This window comes from Trachypithecus francoisi, unplaced genomic scaffold (assembly GCF_009764315.1).
Source record: "Trachypithecus francoisi isolate TF-2019V2 unplaced genomic scaffold, Tfra_2.0 Lachesis_group3, whole genome shotgun sequence".
Lineage (NCBI taxonomy): Eukaryota > Metazoa > Chordata > Mammalia > Primates > Cercopithecidae > Trachypithecus > Trachypithecus francoisi.
The window spans coordinates 141,872,430-141,892,493 of NW_022681468.1; the positions used below are offsets into that span (position 1 = coordinate 141,872,430).

Consider the following 20,064-nt stretch of genomic DNA (forward strand, 5'->3'; position numbering starts at 1 on the left):
TACTGTACTTTAAGTCATAAAGCCACAAAAATTGGAAAGGGAAATGTAATATGGACACATGATTGTCACTATTAGCCCCATTGCTGTGCTAGTAAAGTCATTTAACTTTACCAATCCAGCTAGGTTTTATACTAGTACAAATATGGGTCACCCTAATACTGAACTTTATTACCAAGGAGATCTATTATTAATTTGCTGTAAAAGCCAGAAACCTCCTTGGTTTAGTATTACTGGGTTTGATTATTTTGCTCCCTTTGGATTTCTAGAATGTTTGGGATGGTAGGGAGGTTGGAAGATAGTCTGAAGTAATTCTGTATCAAATAACGGACTATTTTGTTGAAGATTTACACATTACTTTCTATTTGCTCTTCCCCCCCACCCCCACCCATCCCTTTTGTTCCCCGAGGTAAAGATGAAATTTTACTGAAGAATCTGGATAACAGAGGACAGATCTGGTCAATTTCCAAGAATGTCTGATCAGCAACTGACTGATTCTAAATATATCAAAATACTGTTTGCTAAGCCTGGTAAAATTCTTATCCCAATCACCTGGTTTAGCCTTAACTTACTGAACTTATAACACCAGCAGGAGCCAAATGACAGCATGTGGCACCCAGGCTTTATATGTTCGGGAAACACAATGCACTTAATAGATAGGTTCCCCACATTAGAAAGACTGTTGAGTGAATTTCTGTTTATTCAGTAATTCCTGTACTTTTAGAAGATAAAAGTTATTTTCTTATGCTTCCTTTCAATAGAACTAAGAATGCTTTTGTTAATATGTTGCGTAAATCTGCTCAATATAATGATAAATGTTATGATTATAATAACAAGGGGTAGAAGAAATAGCCTGCTTTAAGAAGTGCTAAGTGTATACTTGTTTTCGGCGGATAGGATGAACTTTGAAGTGTAGCTGTATCTCCCAGGGTATGTCATGTACCCTGTGGTCTGAAATCAAAGGGCAGCCAGATCCCAGACACAGGAAACCTTCCATTTCCAGAGATGTTGACACAAAAGATGGCTTTGGGGCACAGCTAACATTACCCCTCTGGAGTCTGATAGAGTATTTTCAAGCCTAGAAGAAATGCTCCACTTTCTTTTCTTTCTTTTTTTTTTTTGAGACGGAGTTTCGCTCTTGTTGCCCAGGCTGGAGTGCTGTGGCGTAATCTCGGCTCACTGCAACCTCCATCTCCCAGGTTCAAGTAATTCTGCTACCTCAGCCTCCCAAGTAGGCACCCACCACCATGCCCAGCTAATTTTTGTATTATTTTTGTATTTTTAGTAGAGACGGGGTTTCACCATGTTAGCCAGGCTGGTCTGAAACTCCTGACCTCAGGTGATCCATCCGTCTCTGCCTACCAAAATGCTGGGATTACGGATGTGAGCCACCGTGCCTGGTCTGGTCGAAAGGCTCAACTTTCTACAATGTTTCTCTCTGTATGTGTAGAATTTATTTTCTCTTATTCAAAGGAAAAAAACCAAGCCAGGTAATACTTGGAGTATATATGTATACTCCAAATATTACATATTATATACTCCAAGTATTTTATGTATATATGTATACTCTAAGTATTATATATTATATACTCCAAAACTGTGAGTATATATATATACACACACACACATATATATACACACATATATATATTTATACATATACATACAATTTTGGAGTATATAATATATAATGTAATACTTGGAGTGTATAATATATATAAAATACTTTGGGGTATGTAATATATATAGTATAAAATATATAATACTTGTTTTGGAGTATATAATATATAGAGAAAGCATAGCGTTATGGTCATGAGTTTCAGCTTTTCATTTGGATAGTCCTGGGTTGGAATTCCAGCTCTGCCACTAAATGCTGAGATTTTTCAGTATGCTACTTAATTTTTAATGTCTTTGTCTCCACTTGTAGAATGGGAAAAAAATAATAGTACTTTCTTCGAAATCTTTCTGTGAGAATTAAATGAGATAACTCATGTTAAAGACATTAGCCTGCTGCCTGCTAGTCCTTTAAGATCTATCATTATCACCTATATCCTAAGCCTCCTCAAATATTAAGCTATTAGAGGTTATGTACCACCAGAACCTCACATTCTGTGCACAAGCCAATGATCCTCCACCTGGTAACAGAAGCACCTGGCATATGGGAGCCTCTTAGCAGAGGGAGATATAGGGCTCTGGGATAGTGAACGAATTATCAGAGACTCAGAAGAAGACAATGACTGAATTGGAGACACTAGCCAACCCAACATTCCAGGTGTTTTGAAGAAAAATTTCTCTTTGCTTAGCTGTGCTTTGCTTTTAATCTTGTAAACAGATCTTAAGCTTGTAACTCTAAATATTTGCTTTTTTCTCTGACACTGGTGTTTCTCTCACCCTGCCTCCTCTGACACTCTGATTCCCTCAAACTCTATTATTGGTGGTGTTTTTTTCACCTTGGGAAAGAAAGAGTACCAGGGGAATGTGCTCTTCTCAGGCAGTTTAATCTGATACAACAGTGTTATGTGCAGTACAAGTTATATACTGCCCTGGTTAGTGCTTTATAAACAAGAACACGTCTTGAAAGCCATCACTTACTGTATGATTCCCACGTAGTTCTCAATCTCTGTCAAGGGAGCTTTCCTCCAGTTTTTCTTATATCCAATCACCAGAGTGTTTGGTTTCATTCTTCCTAAGCCTGAGGCCTAAACAGAGGACATAAAAACATGGGCAATCCTTACCGTACTGGGAAACTACCAGCACAAATGAAAAATAATGTCTAAAGGAGCACTGAAGTAATGTTCTGAAGATTCTGAAGATTAGATTACATTTTAGTGCATGTCCTTCATGCCCGTACCCAAGCATAAAATAGAAAGATTAATTCTAAATCATCTCAGCTATAAATGGATTTTAGATGACAGAAATGTAGCTTTTCTAAATTAGCAGTCATTTGCATTTCTTCTGACACACTCATTAAAATGGTTCAATAATTTAAAATCAAGTGAGGGTCAGCTTAACTGTTGGTATGCATGTTGTAACTTAGTGGTTCAAAGCTCATTTCCACCTGTTATATTCATAATGTCATCAGCAATAAAATCCATGTTTGGAAAATTCTTATGTACAAGGATCACTGAAATCTCTACTTATGTTATTTATTGAAGGGTGACTGAATTATGTTTCCAAAACCCAATTATTTTATATGACGGTATCATTAATAGCCGTCTTCCATATCAGAAGTGTTCCCCTTCACTAGATGACAGCATACAGCTTCCAGTTAATCAAATTTAATTAGACAATATTACTAAGCACCTATGAATTGCACAGTGCTACGTCAGTTTTGGTGGGAGAGTGGTGAAGCACATTCTTTGGCCTCATGGAACTAAACATGGTGAAGAAGACAATATTTACACAAATACTTCTAATATACATGCAAATGTAATAGAAACTCATATGGAAGAACAAAGGAAGGAAACTTGAATTACAGGCGAGGATTCATGGCCAGCTTCATAGGAGAGGTGGTATTTCAACTGAGTCTTGTAAGTTGGTGAGACATTGACAGGTAACAATGGGAGAGCAGCCAGGTGCGATGGCTCATGCCTATAATCCCAGCACTTTGGGAGGCTGAGGTGGGTGGATCACTTGAGCTCAGGAGTTTGAGACTTGCCTGGCTAACATGGTGAAAACCCATCTCAACTAAAAATACGAAAAATTAGCTGGGCATGGTGGTGCGCGCCTGTAATCCCAGCTGCTTCTGAGGCTGAGGAAGGAGAATCGCTTGAACCCGGGAGGCGGAGGTTCCAGTGAGCCAAGTTCGTGCTACTGCACTCCAGCCTGGGCGACAGAGTGAAACTGCATCTCAAATAAAAAAAAATAAGATGGGAGAGCAGTGGGAGTAATGGAAGGTAGTTCTGTGTCATGGGAAGAGTGAAAGAAATGCCAGAGCTGGACATTTTAGAGGAAACAGTAGCAGGTGGAAGGAGATAGGCAATGAAAGAGGGCTCCTGAAATAAACTTTGCTTCCAAAACATTTGGTGCACTGTTCTTAGCCAGGCAGCTTCTTGGAGTCCTCATTTGGCCCTTGGCAGATGTGTGGCAGTAAGAAGTTATGGATGTAGTCTTTTCCACAGCTACACTCTGAGGATTTGATAATTTGTACCATAACTTCTTAGATGCAAAGATGGTTTTATTTGAGATGATATAACTGCAGTGCTTCCTTTAATGTCACTTTGTCTTGTCCTTTTGCCATGGCTCCCCTGTACTTCACTTTTTATGTGAAGACATGCGTGTGAATGTATGCATGTTCAAATTTTCTACCATTTCTTCTGGACTGATCTAAGGGTTCTTTTTCATACTTGTGTCTTTTCTTTCCCTGCTCTTATTTTATGTCCATATTCCCATTCCTAGTTGAAAATTTTGTTTTACAAATCTTCTATGATAATTTTATAATAAATGACTAATGGTGCCAATATATTTAACCAAAGAGCTATTGAAAACTAACTTGGTACTGAAAGAAAAATCAGCATCTTGCAGTAACACCTATTTCCATGGTTTAGCAAATTAATAACAGATGAAAAGGGGCTCATTGTGGGTAATAGGTTTTGCAGAAATGGTTTCTCTGCATGTGCAGCTACCTCGCAAGTGTTATTAAGGGAAATTAGACACAGGATTGCATCAAATACTCTAAAGCTCCAAAACATTACCAATTAAGCTTAACCAATATTTTTTCTTTCCTGCCTGCATGTGCATCTGAGTTACCTGGATGCAGTCCTGACTTCTGACACTCTGAGATACGGTAACTCTGAAAGCCAAATGCACCATTTCATATATACATAATTAGGGTTTTTCAACCATACGAAACCCAAAATGCTCAGAAAGCCAAGCTCTACAATTTCTGAAGGTCTCTTGGATTGTTTGTTTTAAGGATTCTCCGTCACTCTAAATTGTGAAGATCAGAACTAGGGAAAGATTTTATGTACTTACTATAGCAGAGATAAAGGAAGGAAAAAGGAAAAAAATAAGGGAGAAAAGATGAGAGAACTGTGGGATTTAAGGTTGAGCTGTAGAGATTATTACATTTTATTCAATGTTCTGGAAATAATTCAGGAGGATAGGGAGATTTTATGCCCAGATCACCATGCATTAATTTAGTTGGTCTAGCAGCTGCCCTAACACCATTTGCAAAAGAAAAAAGGAAAAGAATGCCTGACTGGAGCGTTGCTATATGCAGTATGAGATATAAAAATAGTTTGAAGTTTCAATAGGATCCTGAATGTCGTCAACCACTAGAACAAATTTGCATTTCAATAAGTACAGGGGCAGAATGTATGCTGGTGGCCAAAGGCAACCTCATTTTCCATTTCCAGTGTATCATTCATAGTTCATTGTAATAGAACTTCTCTGCTTTTGTTCTAGCTTTGCCTATACCCAGGAATTCAAAATAATTCCTTAACCATCTGCACTGATCTCTGATGCTGGGCTGCCTAACTACAGCCGTTCGCTCTGGGAGCCTCATTAACATGGAGCACTCATTGTTCTTTGCCTCTGTGCTCATTCCCTGAATGCAGCCTTACCTGAAGGAGACTTCGGACACCATCCCTGAAACAGTCTGCCGCCACTGCAGCGTAAAAAGCCTTGATTTTGTTCTTTATAAGCCAGGCCTGTTTTTTCGCCATGCCACTGTTCATCTCCTTAACACACAGTTTGCGCGGTCCCTGTGCGACACAATGAAATATTGGTTAGAACCTTGCTATTATACATCACACTGCTGTTGTTTTCTAAAGGACAAAAATAGCCAGCGATGCCCCATGGAGTTAAGAAGTGGGAAAGAGGCACAAACACCTCACTGAGCAGGGTTCCGCAGATTCAGCCTTTTGGAGAGGACCTGTGCTATTCACATCATTCATTTTCTACCCAAAACATCCAGACTGATTAACATCTGCTTAATTAACTGCCTGACACTGAATGAAAGGAAGAGCTGAGGGCGTCATGACACATGAGGAAAATACTGAAAATGTGATTGAAGAGGCTCAGGATAAATACACAATCAACCTTTGACCCGTTAGCGAGAGCCACTTTCAGGAACACCAAAGAAATCTCAGCTGGAGCCTAATTTCAAGAAATGGACAGAGCTCCATGGGAGGTAGAACATGGTGAGCTGCAAATCTTGCCATGAACTGTACATCTTGACAATTCTATTTGGCTGATGCATTGCTTTTTCGTGTGGCAAAAATACTCTTATACCACTTTTCCCTGTGTAATGTTGCCACACTTCCATTCAAATACATTAACCTTTCCTTGTCATTCAGTGAATTTGGGGGGAACGAAAGTTTACATACCTATGACCTAAGGAGAGTGGAAGAGATTAAGAGGGAAGAAGACAGGTGTTAGGATGGTTGATAGGGCATTTTATAATTTCAAGATTTAGTTTTGGAAACCCATTTTTAATGAAAAATTCTATTTTTATTTCTTCTTCCTTAAATATCTAAGCTGGTTTTTTTCTTCTCATGCTGTAATTCAATCCAAAAGGTATTTTTGATTATCTGCCATATGTCTGACAGGGTACAAATCCATTTTCCCAGAAATTCTTTTAATTTATAGAGAGATTTGTATTTTGTTGAGATGAATCACTTGGGATCTTGATAAATGTGGCCTTATAGGTATTGAAACAGGGCTCAAGATTTTGCATTTCTAACAAACTCCTAGAGGCAACAGATGCTGTTGCTCCTTAGACCACACTTGGAGTCATGGTCTTAAAGGGTCTTAGATTGGAGAGAAAGGACATTGGGATGCAAGAAAAAAAAAAAAAAAAAGCCCAGGCTTTGCGGTCAGACAAAACTGGTCTCAGATCTAAGCCTGAGGAGGTAATTTCTTATCTCTGAGCTTTTATATCTTATTCTGAAAATGAGGATAAACTCTGGTTCCTGCAAGGTTGCTTTAAGTAGTAATAATACAGTACCTAGTGCAATGTCATCAAAGCCCCAGACCTGATTTTACCACTGTGCTTGCAGGAACACTGATGTGAGTCAGAATGTTGGGTTGAGATCTGGCACTGACTGGCTGACACCCTGGGTCTGCCATTTGTCCTCTCTTGATGTATGTTCTACATTGATAAAACTCAGGCAATTGCCTAGGTCATCACCGCCCAATATGATAGCCTGTATGTCCATGCTGCTATTAAGCATTTGAAATGTGGTTGTTTCATATTGGGATATGCTGGAAGCACAAACTACACTCTGGATTTCAAAGTCTTAGTACAAAAAAGAATGTAAAATATCTCATTAATGTTTCTATAATGATTCCATATTGAAATTATAATATTTTGCTCACATTGGGTTAAATACAACATTATTAAGAATAACTTTACTTATTTCTCTTTTCCTTTTTAATTGGCTACTAGAAAATTTTAAATTACATATATGGCACACAATATGTTTCTATTACACAGCATTCAATCTCTGGGGTCTCTTCCATTTTAATATTCTATTTAAATTGGATCAGACTCTTTATATTCTTATTTTTTCCAGCGTATTTCCTAGAACCTGCCAACTTTTCAAAACAGTTTGACTGACTTCCTATTAAAGGAAAATTTAAAAACAAGAAACTTCCATGAAGATAGAAAAGGTAGAGAGATTGGGAGGGTAGTAACTAAATTAGATGACCTAGTCTAAGGAAAGATAAGCCATTATGGATCAATTTAGCTCAGGTTTCCAGATTGTCAATGCATTTTGAATCACTAGTCCTTCTTTGAGCATTCTAAACTTCTTCAATTGCAAGAAAAAGAAAGAATATTTTATTCAAGGAAGTTCAGTGGTAACAACAGCCATTAGATAGAAGAATAACAAACAGGAAAGACTTTGAACCATCAGTGTAGTGAGTTGTACCACAGTGACTGTGAACCCCTGGGGAGAATGGCATTTATTTAAATAAATACAGTCTAACGTATGTCTGTTAGTATTATAAAAATCCAGATTAAACATTAATTGTGACAGTGAGATTTACTTTAATGCCTAAACTTGCCATATTGAGAAGTCATAAAAATGTTTCATGCAGAATCTCTCTTTGCTAAAAACGATTATAACATCATTGTAGCACACTTATTAATGCAAAGCAAGGAAGGCTGCAATACAAATGTAGTAAGAATAAAGCAAACTAACAAAGAGAAAAGACATACTGGAATACAATTATTCAACATTCAAATATGTCATAGTTACAAAAATGAATTTTATTACCCCATTATAACATTATAGAGATTAGCTTCAGTTGGGATCCAAAATATGAGTACATAAATTAATTCAGGATTCAAACAAAGAAGCTTTAAAAATCTTGTATATATTATAACTTTGATATTAATTGAGAAAGGGATAAAGCATTTCTAATTGTGTAGTGTGGAGAAGTTGATGTGATATTACTTTAAATAAGTGAGTATCATGAAAAAGAGTTTGTAGAGGGGTTCCAACCCCATTCGGATCAAACAGAGGAATTTGCCAAGTGCAATATTCCTTCCAACTTTTTTTTTTTTTTTAACACTGTAAGTCTTATTAGTCTGTCTTTGTTTTCATGGCTGCTTTGGTTGGAATTGCGGGAAAGAAAATTTTTCCCTTTCTGATTTGGTTCATGTTATTTTACCATACATGCTAGTGCCAATTCATAGGTCATTTCATTCTTTCAATATTTGGTCATCTCACTATTTTATTAACATCATAACAGAGGCTCACTGATAAAAAAGGAATAAGATGCATCTAGAAAGAATATATTTTTTCCTTGGTGGATGTGAAATTTGAGATTAAGACGAGGTTGAAGATAGAAGAAAAAATGAGAATTTTAGTTTTCCCTGGGTTATATGGGCTTGAACTGCCTTCCTTATGCCGTAGAGTTAAGAGGTGGGTGTCTTCTTGAGATTTATTGAGAACTCCTCAAACAGATAATTCAAAGAGAACTTTAGGTTTTCTTAAGATATTTTATAATTTTTTAGAAAAAAAAGAGAAAAAGAAACAGGGTAAAAGTCTTAGAGAGATTCTACATGAGAAAGCCGATCAAAGGCCATCCCTTTCCTCCTTTACAGGAGAGGACAATCAGGTTTAAAGTAACATTAATGAGTAAGAAAAACATGAATGAAAACAGATTTACATTTTGGTATCCATGTGTGAAATGATGAGAAGAATACGCATAAAATTCAGATAACATTGCCTCTGGGGACAGAGAGAGCCAGGGGTCTGCAGCGGTATTAAAAGGGGCTTGAACTTGATCTGTAATGGCTTATTTCATTTAAAAAATGAGTGGAAGGCTGAGTGCAGTGGCTCATACCTATAATGGACTTTGGGAGGTCGAGGAGGGTAAATCGCTTGAGCCCGGGAGTTGGAGACCAGCATGGGCAACATGGTGAAACCCTTTCTCTACAAAAAACACAAAAATTAGCTGGGTGTGGTGGTGCATGCCTGTAGTCCCAGAGACTGGGAAGGCTGAGGTGGGAGGATTGCTTGAACCTGGGCACTCAAGGCTGCAGTGAGCTATGATTGCGCCATTGTACTCCAGCCTAAGTGACAGAGGGAGACTGTGTCTCAAATAAATAAATTTAAAAAATAAAATAAAATAAAGTGAGTGGAAGCATCTATAACCATTTATTTTTTTATTTTTTCTTTTTTAGGCAGGGACTCACTGCATCTGGCCCAGAATGTTAACAGTCATGAATTAGGAAAGGCAGAATATAAATTGAAGGTCTCCTTTAATTTTATATAGTGAGCCATATGAAACTACCAGTGCCCAACGATTTTGATCTATAAAAACGCAAATTTTATATGAACCAACCTAGTTTTTTTTTAGTGTTTCAAAATTAAAAAACAGAATCAACCTTTAAAAAAAAATCTTATTTCTTCAGCCACCAGCACAACACAATGTACTTGATAAAACATGCCACTGTAGACCTGAAAGCCTTTTGCGAGGTAAGACAAGCAAAATTGAGAAAAGAGGTAAGCGGTGTGTTTTTGGACAATAATGACTTTATCTGATATGTGTTCTAAATCCCAGATTAATGGAATTGACTTTCAATTCAATTAACTTTTGATCCTTAAATGTATATCTGTTTTTTAATGCGTTTTAATTACAAATTCCTATTTTTAAATGTAAAATTCAGAAGTATATGAATAAGGAACTGCTGCAGTAGGATGCCTTTGCACTTGGGAAAGGTAAGTGTCAACTGATCCTGTAAGACTTCTAGAACTGAACATAGTGTGCCCAGAGAATTACAGGTACATAAATTTAAATTAAGTTATCTGGGATGATTGGTTTGGATATCTCTGCATCTACTATGAATGACATAAGTGAGGAAACTCATTGACAAAGGCAGTGCTTATTTGTGTCAGGATACATAGGGTAGAACCGCTGGATGATGCAACTTGCAACTTTTAACTAATAACTTACCTTTTGCTGAACCTGTTGAACTTGGCTATGCTTAGAAATATGAGGGGAATACTACAAGGTGGAGTTTTTCTCCCTCTGCCTTCCTATGGTGATAAGAATGATAGGTACAAAAGAGCAAAATGACTCACATGTTTAATACAAAGCCTACTGGGACAGAATTATGTCATTTATTTTATGTTAGTTCAGAAGAGAAGACTAGACAGTATTTTTTAAATTACCAAGCTGGATTCTTTAAAATGCTTCCCCAAATTTACCTTGATGAAGAGTTGCTCACTTGAAATCTTTAAGCTGAATAGTAAAAAAGCAAGAGAGGGGAAGAGGCCTGCAGGAGACTGTAAATTAGCTGGATAGCTGAAAGGCCACAGTGGGTGCTTGGGGTCCAGCAAAGAGTACAGCTGTCTTCATTTCAAATATAAAAATGTTACAGTTGCAGGAAATGACAGCTGTGGCCACATGTTTTCCCTCTACCCACCCACATCAAAATACCAATGAGTTCTAAATCTTGCTCCTTTCTGGTAATGTAATAGCACTTAAAGCAAGTACTTCAATAGCTGCAGGCCACCAGAAGGATGGAGTCCAGAGCCTGCTGTCCTGTGACTAGTGGGTGGAAGCACATATCTCACCGTTTCATCGTGATCAAAGTGCTGCACACTTACAAAGTTCAAAATCCAGTGTCTGGACCTGGTTTTTCTAAGAGGGCATGCTTTAGGTTTTCATTCAAGGTAGTATATTTCTGGAATAAAAATGGCAACTATAGCATACCAAAAATAATGATATTGACAATAACAATATCACAGTAACAATGAAAGTTAATGGAGTATCAATAATGATATTGACAATAACAATATCACAGTAACAATGAAAGTTACTTTGAGGGACACCGGACTCAGCATTAGAAAGCTTATCTTCTATAATTCAAATAGCAACTCTATAACGTAGGTGCTATTTTTATTATTTTCAGTTTACAACTGAGAAAAGTAAGGCACAGAGAGATGTAATTATGTGCCTAAGGGACTCACGAGTAATAGGTGGCAAAATAATGATTTGAAACTTGACTGTTATTCTCAAAAGCCCATGAGCACCAGCTTCCTAGACCTAAAAACTAAATTGTCATTCTCTTATTATCATCGCTATTTAACATTTTCCACAAGGTTGGCCTAACCATCAACCATTGTGCTTTTGGAAAAAAAAATTCTAATGGCATTCTTACTCCCCTTACATCCCTTTCCATCTGTTTCTTTGCAAAGATGATTGACGACTGAGCCTAGAGTCTAAAAATGCTGTCAACATCTGCAGCCCCAGGAGCTCATACAAAGTAACTAACTGGAAAGTCATTAACTGATGCAGTAACTATTTTCTGTCCCCAGGAGAACCCTGGCACCTGAGAGCAAGACTCTTGGGCCCTACGTGGAGAGACCAGTATAGTAATGTATAATGCAGCCCAACATACGTGTCAAACGAACAGGGCCATTGGGGACACAGACTAAGGTGCCTACTTCAAATGAAATGATATTCCAGCACTATCCTCCTGTATTATAGTTAAAGCAGCAAAGGGTTAATTAAAAGCAATCTCTCTTGTTTCTTAGGAGACCCTTTCTCCTTTGCCAGTAGATGACTGTTTATACTCCCAGTTTATTTCTTCAGTCCTAAAGATATTTTATTGCCCGCTAAACTAAGTTTTCTCTAAATTGCTGGAGAAGAAAAACACCCCAAACTGCTTATTTCATCAAAACTGGCTCCTATATTACATTGTCCAAAATGAAATCCACCAATCCAGGGCACCAAAGTTGATAATATGAGAGAGAGGTGCTTGATAAGATTTTTAAAAATTCTCTGGAGTCACAGTTGGTCATTACTTAACCTGTCAATCTCACAAGTACTCAGTAGGAGTCTCTCCATCCCCTACCAGATAATTGCATTAAGTTATATTGTTTGAATTACTGTCATACAAGCACTGAGAGGAAAGAGAATATGAACAACTGCTTCATAGAGCATTTCGAATATTGCCAAGTGTAAAGAGATACTTAAGTGCTGATCGCGATGACATGTGGTAAATTAGCCCCCAGCATCATGGCAGAGTTGACTGGCTCGAAAGTCACCTGACTTCCTGACAGCCCTATTCCTTGGCAGGTATTGGAGATTTAAGTAGTGGTGCTGGATTCTAATAGTACTCCCAAGGATGCAAGTGTGCTAAGGCTCTCTCCTCAAGGTGTGACACTTAGCACACTTGTGTGACCCGGACTGATATCTTGGCTCTGCCACTTTCTTGTTGTGTGATCCAGTGCAATAATTTAATTTTCCTGAATCTCACTTTCCCAATCAGTAAAATGGGAGCAGGGCTACTTTTCTGTCCTGCTTCAGTAGGCTATTGTGGGGCTCCAATAAGAAAAACTGTAGAAAAATGCTTTGAAGAAAAATGGTTTGAAGAATAGGTAAGTACTTAAGTACTATAAAAATACATTGTTAGCTGAGAATTTTGAGTGGTGTGTGTGCATGTGTGTGTGTGTGTATGTGAGGATGGGGGAGGAATACAAGTAGAGGTGGGCTAGTGTGGAAGACTTAGACTTTATCATTATTATTATTATTATTATGGAGTCTTGCTCTGTAGCCCAGGCTGGAATGCAGTGGTGCGATCTTGACTCACCACAACCTCCACCTCCCAGGTTCAAGCGATTCTCCTGCCTCAGCCTCCCAAGTAGCTGGGATTACAGGCATGCACTACCATGCCTGGCTAATTTTTGTAGTTTTAGTAGAGACAGGGTTTCACCATGTTTATCAGGCTGGTCTCGAACTCTTGACCTCAGGTGATCCACGTACCTTGGCCTCCCAAAGTGCTGGGATTACAGGCGTGAGCCATTGCACCCTTTGGCTTATTATTTTATTATTATTTTAATGCTTTCTCCACACTTGAGAGATTGATCAACAATTATGGTTAAATTACTAGCACCAGTTTTAAATACCGCCTAGGGACGTCACCAATAGGTTATTATTTGTCTACCTCGTATTTCCTGAACAAAAATAATTCATTTAGCTCTGAATGTTTATCTAAGGCATGAAAAACTTGCTTTAGTTTTTTGAGTATCTGCAGTGTCATCAAACTTATCCAAATATTTAATCTAAATTCCATGTGCTGTCATTTAAGGCCATTATGTCTGGTTCTTTCCTCATCAGTTAATCTCTGTAATAGTGCTCTATCTGGCTCATTCCATCCTTTTATATTTCTGTAGACAGTTATCACTCCAAATGCCTTCACTTTATTTCTGAGCCAGCTATCTTTTTCTTGACTCAAAGGCCATCACTTGGAAATATTTGTCACTTTTAGTTGGTCTCTTATGAAATCTGAAACACTTTACATCTACCTGTTTAAATTCAGGATCACGGGCTCTTGCTCGTCCTTGCTCTATGAATCAAGGTAGAGGGCTCTCCTATAAACCGTTTTTTTGCTATTTTCCTATCACTGCATGTACCTTTTGTCTTCACCCAAAATAATCCAAGGCAAGCAGGGAGGAAAAAGCACTTCCCTGGGGTGAAGTGGCTCTTACCACAAAGACTTCACAGCAGATGCAAAGGCCACTGTTCTTGGTAAAGGCGTGAGTTATGTCCAGGAGAGCAGGTCTTGTCATGGGTCCCCCTGTTAAGACAATGCACTGGGGCCTGGAAGTGAAAAAATGATGTGAGAATGGGCCACTGCAAGAAGTCTGTAACCTTAGAACCATTCCAATGGGATGACAGGTACAGAGGCTTGGAAGAATGGGACAACCTCTCCCCTATTTTATGGGTTTTACACCAGAATTCTTGAATCATCCTGCCTGTCCATCTTGACATGTTTGTGTTCTCAGTTCAGTTAGTCATAGCAAAAGTGTGAAGTAAGGAAAAAGTAGTCTTGTAGTCCCTGATATGGTTTGTCTGTGTTCCCACCCAAATCTCATCTTGAATTGTAGCTTCCATAATCCCCACGTATTGTGAGAGGGACCCAGTGGGAAGTAATTGAATCATGGGGACAGATTTTCCTATGCTGTTGTCATGATAGTGAGTAAGTCTGAAGAGACCTGATGGTTTTGCTCCTCCTTCACCCTCTGCCATGATTGTGAGGCCTCCTCAGCCATGTGGAACTATGAGTCCACCGAATCTCTTTTTCTTGAAAAATTACCCAGTCTTGGGTATTTCTTCATAGCAGCATGAAAATGGACTAAAATTGGTACCTGTAGAGTGGGGTGTTGCTGTAAAGGTACCCAAAAATGTGGAAGTGACTTTGGAACCAGGTATAACAGGCAGAGGTTGGAACAGTTTGGAGGGCTCAGAAGAAGATAGAAAAATGTGGGAAAGTTTGGAACTTCCTAGGGACTTGGAGGGCTCAGAAGAAAGGAAGATATGTAAAAATTTGGAACTTCATAGAGACTTATTCAATGGCTTTGACCAAAATGCTGGTAGTGATATGGACAACAAAGTCCAGGCTGAGGTGGTCTCAGATGGAGATGAGGAACTTCTTGGGACCTGGAGTAAAGGTCACTCTTGCTATGCAAAGATACTGGCAGCATGTTGCCTCTGCCCTAGAAATCTGTGAAACTTTGAACTTGAGAGAGATGATTTAGGTATCTGGCAGAAGAAATTTCTAAGCAGCAAAGTGTTCAAGAGGAAGCAGAGCAAAAAAGTTGGAAAAATTTGCAGTAGAAAAGAAAAAATCATTTCCTAGGGAGAACTTCAAACTGGCTGCAGAAATTTACATAAGTAAAAAGGAGGCAAATGCTAATCACCAAGACAATGGGGAAAATATTTCCAGGGCATGTCAGAGAACCTCACAGCAGCCTCTCGCATCGCAGGCCTGGAGGCCCATGAGGGAAATATGGTTTCCTGGGCATGGTCCAGGGCTCCCCTGCTGTGTGCAGCTTAGGGACTTGGTGCCCTGTGTCCTAGCTGTTCCAGCCATGGATAAAAGGGGCCAAGGTATAGTTTGGGTGGTGGCTTCAGAGGGTGCAAGTCCCAAGCCTTGGCAGCTTTCATGTGGTGTTGGTCCTGTGGGTGCATAGAAGACAAGAATTGAGGTTTGAGAACCTCCACCTAGATGTCAGAGGATTTATGGAGATGCCTAGATATCCAGGCAGAGGTGTGCTGCAGGGGCAGAGCACTCATGGAGAACCTCTGCTAGGGTAGTGCAGAAGGGAAATGTGGGGTTGGAGCTCCCAGACAGACTCCCCACTGAGGCGCTGCCTAGTAGAGCTGTGAGAAGAGGCCACAATCCTCTAGACCCCAGAATGGTAGATCCACCAACAGTTTGCACTGTGCACCTGGAAAAGCTGCAGACACTCAATACCAGCCAGTGAAAGCAGCCAGGAGGGAGGCTGTACCCTGCAAAGCCACAGGAGCAGAGCTGCCCAACACCATGGGAACCCACCTTGCATCAATATGACCTGGATATGAGACAAGGAGTCAAAGGAGATCATTTTGGAGCTTTAAGATTTTACTGCCCCACCGGATTTCGGACTTGCATGGGGCCTGTAGCCCCTTTGTTTTGGCCAATTTCTCCCATTTGGAACAGGTGTATTTACCAAATGCCTGTATTCCCATTTTAGATAGGAAGTAACTAACTTGCTTTTGATGTTATAGGCTCATAGGCAGAAGGGACATGCTTTGTCTCAGATGAGACTTTGGACTGTGGACTTCTGAGTTAATGATGAAATGAGTTAAGACTTTGGGGGACTGTTGGGAAGGCATGATTAATTTTGAAATGTGAGGACATGAAATTTGGGAGGGGCCCGGGATAGAATGACATGGTTTGGGCTGTGTCCCCACCTAAATCTCATCTTGAATTATAGTTCCCATAATCCCCATGTGTTGTGGGAGGGACCCAGTGGGAGGTAATTGAATCATGGGGGTGAGTTTTTCCTGTGCTGTTCTCCTGACAGTGAATAGGTCTCCCAAGAACTGATGGTTTTACAAAGGGCAGTTCCCCTGCACACACTCCCTTGCCTGCTGCCATGTAAGACGTGCCTTTGCTCCCCCTTTGCCTTCTGCCAAGATTGTGAGGCCTCCCCAGCCATGTGGAACTGTGAGTCCATTAAACCTCTTTTTTTAAAATTATAAATTACCCAGTCTTGGGTATCTCTTCATAGCAGTATGAAATGGGCTAATACAGTCCCCCTCTCCTTTTTCTTCTAGCCACCTACCCCAAAGCCCAAGGCAATCTGTTCCTGTCCAAGCAAGATTTTTATGTTACTTTCTTTCATTCTTCATACAAGCTTGTGTTTGAGATTTCATTCAAAATAAGATACAACTAATGAAAAGCAAAAAGCGTTACTTTTAAGAGAATTCAGTAAGCCCTAAAGCCTTAAGTGGAATGGAAACAATAGCAGAATAATGTGTGTGGAGATTTAGGATAGTCTCTCTGAAGTCACATTACTTAGTCCACCTTGCTATCTCCATGCATGGAAGGTGACACCTGGCACTATGAGGGGCTATAGTTTGGGGTGGCAGAGTAGGGTGTGGAAGGAAAGAAGCACTCACAGGAGGTGCTGTCATGAAAATAGAGCAGTTTTGTATGACTGCTTATTTTTAGAATGTACCCCTAAAGCTTATAACTACTTGAATGCCCTTGTCTCTCATAAAGGAGAGCCACTTCTAAGGTGGAACAACACCAGGATGCCTGAGACACCGACACCAGCTTTACCTGAAGTTTTTTACATGGTCTTCCACTGTGGTTAATTCCAGAGCATTGTCTAAAGCACTCACATAGGAAAGAGCCTGTGTGGAGGAGCCCCAGTTCACATCTGTGGATAAAGGAGGAAATTGGCATAAGAAGCACTGACCTTTCCTCTGTGTACCATGAATAATTCTTACAAGTCATTCCCTTCTATGATTTTCCTTGGCTATGCCAGCAAGGATGAGTGCCCAAATTAGAGAAAATATAGTGTGGAATTTCCTAAAAAGCACTTTGTATCCTTCTATGAATACTATGTGAATCTTCAGAAGCAAAGGCTTCATTCCAGCAAAGGATCAGACTGTACAACTGCAGTCCTAGAAATCTTGCTTGGTGGGAGAGGCTGTGCAATAACCACGTGGCAGGCAGATAGACTTGGGAAACTGGTCAATCCCTGAATAAAATCAAAGCATCTTCACACATTTTTTTTTTTTTTTTTTGAGATGGAGTTTCGCTCTGTCACCAGGCTGGAATGCAGTGATGCGATCTTGGCTCACGGTAACCTCCGCCCCCCGGGTTCAAGAGATTTTCCTGCCTCAGCCTCCTGAGTAGCTGGGACTACAGGCACCTGCCACCATGCCTGGATAATTTTTGTATTTTTCGTAGAGACAGGGTTTCACCATATTGGCCAAATTGGTCTCAAACTTCTGACTTTGTGATCCACCCATCTCCGCCTCTCAAAGTGTTGGGATTACAGGCGTGAGCCACCGCGCCTGGCCCAAATTCTTAAATTGAAAAGAGAAGCAGCATTTCTGTATACACAGAAAGTGTGCAGTAATCTTTATATTTTGAACAGTAAAACTGAATAGCATGGGAATTCTTACTTCTAGAATTCTATGAAGAGGGTCAAGGTTCTTTAGCAAACATTTTAGTTTGATCTTTGAGAAGCTATTCCTTAATCTTCATCATAAGGGAGATCAGCTCTACCATCCCTCCCCCCCAACCCCCCTCCTTCTTTTTTTGAGACAGAGTCTCGCCCTCGCCCAGGCTGGAGTGCAGTGGCGCCGTCTCGGCTCACTCCAAGCTCTGCCTCCTGGGTTCACGCCATTCTCCTGCCTCAGCCTCCCAAGTAGCTGGGACTACAGGCGCCTGCCACCTCGCCCGGCTAATGTTATTTTTGTGTGTTTTTAGTAGAGACGGGGTTTCACCGTGTTAGCCAGGATAGTCTCGATCTCCTGACCTCGTGATCCACCTTTCTCGGCTTCCCAAAGTGTGCATGAGCCACCGTGCCCGGCCTTTTATTTATTTATTTATTTATTTTTACAAATTTAAGTATTAAATGGATCTTCCAAGGTTTATGAGAGGAAGTCCCTGGCAAGAATGTACAGATACACCCCAGATGACAGACAAAACCTATTCTTCTGGAGATCCAGGGAAATGGTTGAATGATAATTATCTGGAGATAAAGAAGATCAATATTGATTAAGTGTTGATGGTGCATCAGGCATTAAGCATACCTTAGGCCGTTTATTTTAAATAGGGATAAAAACTCTACTAGTCAATTGGACGTTTATGTGTAAAAAGTGAACCTCGAACAATACCTCACATCATATACAAAAATTAACTCAAAATGGATAATAGACCTAAATATAATTTCCAAAGCATTAAAACTTCTAGAAGTTTGTGACTTTGGATTAGGAAAAGATATCTTAGATCAGATGCAACATGGTAAGCCATTAAAAAAAAAAAGATAAATTAGACTTCACAAAAACTCAGAAGTTTTATTCTTCAAAACAAACCGTAAGGAAAATAGAGAAACCACAGATCCAGAGAAAATATTTGCAAAACACATACTACTAAAGGATTTGCATCCAGAATAGATAAAGAACTCTCATTACTGAATAATAAGAAAACAACTAAAACATGAGCAAAAGATTTAAACAGATACTTGACTAAAAAAGATATATGGATGGCAAATAAGATGTTCAACATCGTTAATCATTGGGAAAAGGTAAATTAAACCACAATGAGGTGGCACTACACATCTATTAGAATGGCTTTTAAAAAATCAACTGGCAATAATACATGCTGACAAACATGTGGAGCATCTAGGACTCTCATTCATGGCTTGCAGGAATGGAAAATAATACTGCTACCACAGAAAACAGTTTGGCAGTTTCTTATAAAGTTATATATACTTACTATTTAGTCATAAATCCCACTACCAGATATTTACCCAAGGGAAAAATGAAGGCATGAGTCCACATAAAGTCCTGTGGACCTAAACTGAAAACAACTCAGATGACCATCAACTGGTGAATAGAATTTAAGAATATATGTGATGTATTCATACAATAGAATACTACTCAGCGACACCAAAGAATAAACCACTTACATATGCAACAGCATGGATAAATCTAAAAGCATTCTGCTAAGTGAAAGGAAGTCTTCTCAAAGGCTATATCTTGTATGTTTCTATTTATATGGTATTTTGGAAAAGGCAAAGCTACAGGATCAGACATCAGAAAAGCAGCTGCCTGAGGCTAAGTTGGAGGGTGGAGATTGACTACACAGGTGTATAAGGGAACTTGTGAGGATGATGGATATATCCTGTATCTTGATGATGGTTACAACACTGTACAAGTTTGTCAAAACATACAGACAGCCCATTTAAAAGGGATAAATTTTTCCATGTGTAAGTTATACATGATGTTAACAATATGTAAAGTAATAAATAAAAGCTAAACAGACCCCTCCAAGGTAGTTACTACAAGCTCTGCTTTACTGGCAGAGTAAGGGAAAGGAGAATGTGAGGGTGGCTCTGGGTTTTCCTGCACCGCACTGTCTGCAACCCCTCCTCGATTTAATAATATCCCTGGTACTAAAGTCAACACCCAAAGTTCAGATCCAATTGCTTCTTCAATTGATTAGCTTGTGCCATCTTCCTGTTGCTCACAACATCAGATTCTTTGGCATGACCTTTAAGTTTCTTATTATCTGGTCCCCACCACTCTTCCAGGCTC

At 39.4% G+C, this 20,064-nt stretch overlaps 1 protein-coding gene across 8 annotated transcripts in view; it reads right to left on the reverse strand.

Moving 5' to 3' along the window:
* Positions 1 to 20,064, reverse strand: part of SLC12A1 (solute carrier family 12 member 1) — a 103,597-nt gene that overhangs the window by 38,572 nt on the left and 44,961 nt on the right. For all 8 annotated transcript variants that reach the window (XM_033190204.1, XM_033190209.1, XM_033190203.1 and 5 more), the window contains 4 exons: positions 17,072 to 17,171; positions 13,950 to 14,061; positions 5,562 to 5,702; positions 2,590 to 2,696 (listed from right to left, as the gene is read on the reverse strand). In XM_033190204.1, the coding sequence (XP_033046095.1) occupies positions 2,590 to 2,696; positions 5,562 to 5,702; positions 13,950 to 14,061; positions 17,072 to 17,171 (460 nt within the window). The remainder of the gene's footprint in view (positions 1 to 2,589; positions 2,697 to 5,561; positions 5,703 to 13,949; positions 14,062 to 17,071; positions 17,172 to 20,064) is intronic.